General features: G+C 37.2%; 1 protein-coding gene across 1 annotated transcript; it reads right to left on the reverse strand.

Annotated features, from left to right (window-relative positions):
* Positions 1–2,153: 2,153 nt before the first annotated feature.
* LOC119082129 (uncharacterized FAD-linked oxidoreductase YgaK-like) lies at positions 2,154–3,621 on the reverse strand (the record flags this gene model as incomplete). The annotated part of the gene is made up of 1 exon (XM_037191508.1): positions 2,154–3,621. A coding segment is annotated over exon 1 (1,468 nt), but the record flags the coding sequence as incomplete, so codon positions are not given.
* Positions 3,622–7,022: the final 3,401 nt, after the last annotated feature.

The following is a 7,022-nucleotide window of genomic DNA, read 5'->3' on the forward strand; positions in this document are numbered from 1 at the left end:
TAACTGACTTTGTTTGTTTAAATGGACCAGCTGGTCAAACAGCGGCAACTATACCACAAAATTGAAAGACGGCCACTATATGACTGTTATAAATTCACTGAACCTTAAAACACTCTAGAAAACACTGTCGAACGGGCGAACAGAAAGGAGGCCAAATGAATGAAAATGTATCTTAGACACCCGGAAAAGGGCTTTAAATACGAAGGTTGTATGTGAAAACGGTGCATTCAATAAAAGTACGTTCAACGGGACACAAGTCCCAAATTCAGTAGTTTTATTATTATTCGGAACAATGACAAAAATCTGATAGCATTTCAAAATAAGTTACTTACTTTACTGATTCTTTTATTTGCCCAGTCATAAATTAGAGTATTGAGCTTCCAAATTATAAAATAAAACAATAAAACCTAAAATAGAACACTTTCTGTAGCAAAAAACAAAAATTGAAAAAGACGAAAAATTCAAATTCAAAATAAAAAGTGCGCCTGAGAAAAAGTGTGAAACGGACGCACTTTTTCTATTTGACATTAAAGACTTTAGTAACTGTGGATTTACATAGCAACGTAAAAGTGACAGATGCAATGTTTTTTAAATACTGCAACCCGAAATTTCATTCATAAAATTAAAATTATGAATGAAATTTCGAGTTGCCGTATGAGAAAATTTTTGCATCTGTCACTTTTACGTTGCTATGTAAATCCACAGTTAGTTTGAACGCACTGTATTATAAGAAAACAAAAATTTTAGAATCTTTTTATATTATTTACTCCGACCACTAGTGAACATAACTCTTTCACAGATCTATTATATATCGCCGACCATATTCGAGTATACTGAGTATATTTGAGTATATTTTCGAGTATGTATCGACTATATTCGAGAACATCGACTATATTCGAAGACATCGACAACATTCGAGGACATCGACTATATTCGAGTGTATCTCGACTATATTCGAGTGTATCTCGACTATATTCGAGTGTCACAATTATAGTCGATCTGAATTCGCTCGATACACTCAATATAATCGAGAAAAGTCCGTATACTCGTAAAAAGTTGAGAAATACTCGACATAGTCGAATGTAGTCCAGATGTATTATAATAAAATCAAGATATCTTATAATCTAGTCAAGATATACTCGAATATAGTCGATGTCATCGAATACAGTCGATGTCCTAGAATATTGTCGGTGTCCTCGAATGTTGTCGATGTCATCGAATATTGCCGATGTCCTCGAATATTGTCGACGTCATCGAATATTGTCCACATATACTCGAATATAGTCGAGATATATTCGAGTATATGTGGACAATATTCGATGACGTCGACAATATTCGAGGACATCGGCAATATTCGATGACATCGACAACATTCGAGGACACCGACAATATTCTAGGACATCGACTGTATTCGATGACATCGACTATATTCGAGTATATCTTGACTAGATTATAAGATATCTTGATTTTATTATAATACATCTGGACTACATTCGACTATGTCGAGTATTTCTCAACTTTTTACGAGTATACGGACTTTTCTCGATTATATTGAGTGTATCGAGCGAATTCAGATCGACTATAATTGTGACTAGATTGTACTGGAATTCAGTCAATACACATGAGTAGAAAATCCTAATTGAGAATACGATCATGATTTTGACATAAGTGTTCAGTTTTTCCAAAAATGCTCTAAATCGAGTTCACACCCATTTCCAACTTTTCAATTCAAATTCGCCCCAAATTCTATAAAAAAAAAATGTATAATTCGCGCTGACTTCCAACCACACATTGGCAAAAAAACTGGAGATTCAAAAAATGTATGGGCGCGAAACTACCACTCTAGAGTAGGAATTTCGCACGGCGCGAGATTCCCCGACACCTTCTGGGCACCACTACAAATTTAAACAATCTAAAAAGATCTAACAACTTTTTTGTGAATGATTTCAGGTGCTAAAGCGTCTCGTAGCGATAGAACCGTCAAATCCGCTGGATTTTTGCGAATACTGTTTCTGGGTGTCATCTTTCTCAAACTTTATTATACAAAAGGTTAGCGATTATCACACGTACAAGTAGGATGAAAAATATTAATTTTGAAATGGATGCAGTGTATGAACCCGATGAGTTTTTAACAGGTATCGATTGTGGATTACTGGTAAAAAAATTGTCCGGATCAACTTCCGTCTTGATATCAATTAATCGTGGCAAATTTGCGCCATAATATCGTTCTAAAGCATCGCTCATCTCATCGTCCGCATAATTTTGATATGAAGTCGTATGATTCAATATTCGTTTACTTTTCTCGAAAAACTCATTCAATTTAGCTGATTCAACCGGCGCATCTGCTTTCTCCCGTACCATGTATGCGTACAGATCGAAATAGGCATCACGATGAATAAATGACGAATGCATTTGTGGATGGAATTCGTTCACTTTTCCCGAAAATGTTTCGAGAGAAATGTAAAGATCGGGTAAACTGATCGTACCGAGCAATTCTTTAAATTCCATAATCTCACTCTGGCTCAGCAATTTATTAACAAATAACGACTTAGCCTTGAACCACTCCGATCCCGTTCCATAGCTGGCAATATTACGAAGATCCTTTGGTTCGGATATATTAAGGCCAGGCCGGATGTAACTATAGCTACGTGTTACATACATCAATTTTGTAAGAAAATCGGTAAATGTTAGCAACGTTTGCACAGGCGGACTAATTGGTGCAGGAAGCAAATCAATTGCTTGTTGGATGCGTTGTGCTCCGATAGTTTCAGCTTCGGTTACACTTTGTATATCTGAAACGGATGCTTTAATAGTCCCTTTGCTTAATGTAAACCGATAATTAAATGATGCGTTAACGCTTGCTTGATATGCTGCGTAAACATCATGGAACTGTTCAAAATTGTACTCTAAATCAATGTTAATAATTTGATGTGGAGCCGGATGTAATTGAAGGACTAATTTAGTTACAATTCCGAATGATCCGGTCGCTCCAGCTCCACGCAATGCCCAAAACAAATTTGTGTTGGTTTCATTGTTAATTGTAAGTAACTCTGCGTTGGCATTCACCATTTCCAATTCGATTATGTTATCAATTGCCAGGCCAAGCTTGTAAGCTAATAGTGTGTGCCCACCGCCTAGCGCGTATCCAGATATTCCCACGGATCCACAGATACCGTAGGGAAATACAAAATTTCCATTTTCCCATAGCTCGTAAGCAACATGTCCCAAGAGAGCACCAGCATCTACTGTTGCAGTTCTTGCTTGCTGATCTACCACAATCGATTTAAACGCTTTCAAATCCAGAATCAGTGTATTGTCGCCATTGCTGTGACCGTAGGCAGATTTAATATAACCGTGCCCACCATTCCGTGCAACTATTTCTAAATTAAGACTTCGTCCACATTTAATTGCAGCTTGAATATCAGTCGCCGAATTTATGAGAAGATAGGCTTTGGGATGGCGGTATGCTCCACGTTCTTGCCATTGAAAATTTATGGCAGCGTACACTGAATTACTTGCAAGATTTCTTTCGATTAAATTCGAATCAACGTCGATGCCAAGCTCTGCCAAACAATCTCTTAGTTCTGAAGTTTCAACTGTCGTCAGGCAAGCCGTACACATCAAAAGTATGATTGAGTTCAGTATGTTTTCCATTTGGAAAGGCTTAAGAAAATTTACACGTGATAACTGACACACTACAGTTGGTAACTTGTTCAGAATAGCTCAGGAAGGAGAGTGAACATATAAATCATTAATTGAACTTTTAATATTTCAACTAGTACCGCTATCTCAAAAAGTGAGATAGTATACCCGTCCAGTCGCATATGGGGCTCGCAAGAGCGGAAAACTTTGTTTTGATTATTGAATGATGTCCCATTTTTGGACCTTCCGACAACGATATCTCAAAATATTTAAGTTTTTTATTGTCGAAACTCTTTTTTTGTTGTATGAGCCGTTGAAAAACAGTTACACACACTGAGAAAGCAGAATACGTCCAGCACGTATGAAATGGCTAGCAGACAGCTTCATTTCTGTCTTACTTCGGGTGTGTATATTCCAACGTCTGACATGTACATCGTACGTATAATCATACGCACTCCTCGTGACTGTTCGTAACACTCTTATGATTATACGTGTCACATGCACGATATATACATGTCAGACATAGGAATATTCATGCCCGAAGTAAGGCAGCAATGAAGCTGTGTGCCAGCCATTTCATGCACAAAGGACGTATGTTGTTTTAACAGTGCAAAAGAGATGCCTTTTTCACTTATAAATTTCTTAGAAGTTAGACCAGGGTGCACGGTAAATTTATGTGAATGCCATTATGGACCTTCTAGCTTCGGTGTCGAGTGAAAACATTGGAAAAGCATTTGTAGATTTTATTTTGGTTGGACTCATAATACGGCTACCTCGGAAAAATCGATTTGCAGAAAAGCAGCAATGTAAACTTATAATATTCTTCTATAAAAAAAATTGTTGAATAATAATGCTCGTACCTAGTGCGATGGTGAATCGCGGTAGATCGGAATCCGACACTTTATAAAAAATAAAAAATTTATAGACACACCCTAATGTACTGCATAGACTTATATCTTTTGCATGATCACTCGTAGTTTCGACAAGTTCAATTGTAGATTCGCTCTTATCATCCAATAAGTTAAGATTACGGTCGCTGAACATAACTACCGTATCAATTCATTATCGGGTAAATTCTCGTAGGTCAGAGTATTGTTACAAGCCCCGTAAATAAGCTGCTGATACTGTTTGTCTTCCTAAAAACAGTTTTTACTTATCAAGTCTTTATGTGAAATTAAATTTCAAATAAATAAAATTTTGAGTCGGAATTTCATGTACACAAGTACATGTGAATGTTTGGTTCTAAGGGGTTATTCACAAATTACGCACGCTCTTAAGGGGGGAGGGGGGTTTGACAAAAGCGTACGCCTAATACATTTTTGAAATTTTCTCCATACATTTTCGCGTGCAAGGGAGGGGGGTCTGAAATTTCGAATTTGGTGCGTGCGTAATTTGTGAATGGCCCCTAACATAGAAACACCGAGATATGTTTATAATGTTAGATCGGTTTTTCAAAAGGTCTATAATGACTGCATGACTTTGGAAAACAGAGGCGCTCGTTCGTTCTTGCACAACACTCGTACATGTTTTGTTGACTTATACCAGCTTTGTGGTGTCTGAACACATGTGACTACATGGTTAGTGATGAAGCGGAATAAAAGTTTACTTTTGCTAATGATTCGTTAGACTTGTAATTGCAACAGGCTATGACTAGCCACGTGTGGCAAAAATAATTCTTTGAAACTTTTGAGGAATTACGGAATTGCATTGCACTGTCTCTCAGATCGAAACAGTGGCAGATGGCGATGAAGCTAATGTGATATCAGTTTTGTTGACGCATTCAGGGCGCAGATTCTCGAAACCTTATTGCTCAAAACAAACGAGGCATTGAAAACGTGTTTTGGTCCTAGTTTTCATTGACAGATGCAGCAGTCGCAATTTTGAATAGAAAAAGTTCTAACTTCATTTGACAGTTTCGAAAATTTCGTCATGAAAAATAGGACCAAAACACGTTTTCAATGCCTCGTTTGTTTTGAGCATATGAGATATGAGTTCTTATACTTACAACTGTCAAATTAGGAATATTATGAGCTACGAAAATACGAAAATTGCAGCCTCAACGGAAAAATTTCACCGAAAAAAGTGTACACCAAAACTTCATAAAATAAAATTGGTAAACTGAGTAATGGTCACTGCATCGGAGCGGTCGGAACGGAGCGATCATGATCATAACATTTATGTTACAACCACTCCGTCTCATAAAAAATTTCAAGCTCACACTGACAGAAGATTAAACAGCGGACACAGCGTCTCCAGGTAATGTAATTTCGTTACATTATCTGTGACAGGTAATCTTTCGAAAATTATCTGTGACAGGTAACGTGAAACGTTATCTGTGACTGGTAATGTGCCAAATGAAATTAAAAAAATGTTGCACGCGCCGGGGTTCGATCCGACAACCTTCGGATCACCAGCCTAGCGCGTTGTCACTGAGCCATTCAGTACACGATTTTGCAAGGCTTATTGTCGTTATAAGCTGAAACATTACCTATGACAGCCCATGTAGATTACCTACCACAGATAATGCACTTTACCTGTTACAGATAACATTGGCCGGTCACATTATCTGCCACAGGTAATTTTTGACAAATTGCCTACTTACAGAACGTTTTTGGTGCACGTTACCAATCACAGGTAATACATTTCTGTAATGTTATCTGTGGCAGATAACTTTTCCTAACATTACCATCAGTAGGTAATCTTATTGAAAATATTATCTGTCACAGGTAATGCGAAAAAATATTTTTTGTCAGTGCGCCGTGACAGACATTGGACAATTTATCAAGCTCTACTATACAATATATCACCTGTTAAATATGATGCCACTAAAAATGAGCTTTGAAATCTATGTTGAAACTGTGGTGACACAGAAACCTTAGTGTGCCAACTATATGTAACTAATCTTAGTAACCCTCGTCTAGGGTATAAATACCCGTAGCTTTTATAAATAAATTCATATATTATCCGGCTTCGGCCAAAACAACATCTCTACGTCTTTCTCTTGTAGATTAGTTAATAATTCATATTTCCAAATTAGGAAATGGTAAAATTGATAATTAAGAGCTTCCGAGCGTACGCTGAAATTGTAGCCTACATTTCTGCGTTTCGAAATTTTTGATCGCTGATATCTTTTTACGATAGCCCTTTTTAAAAATGTACGACCACATTTTCGAGTAAAAATATGTCAGCTTTGAATAAAAAATAAAATTGTATGTGAAAGTTCCATGTGCTTTGAGAAAAGTGTACCTTTGATGCAAATTTGGGGCATCGGTGTGGGGTGTCATTAGAAAGGTAATTCCATATACACCTACAGACCCATCAAATGAAAGGTATATTCGCCACACGAATCGAACAAACGAGCCATCAGAACAGTCGGAGCG

Source organism: Bradysia coprophila, unplaced genomic scaffold (genome assembly GCF_014529535.1).
Source record: "Bradysia coprophila strain Holo2 unplaced genomic scaffold, BU_Bcop_v1 contig_376, whole genome shotgun sequence".
In the NCBI taxonomy this organism is placed as follows: Eukaryota; Metazoa; Arthropoda; class Insecta; order Diptera; family Sciaridae; genus Bradysia; species Bradysia coprophila.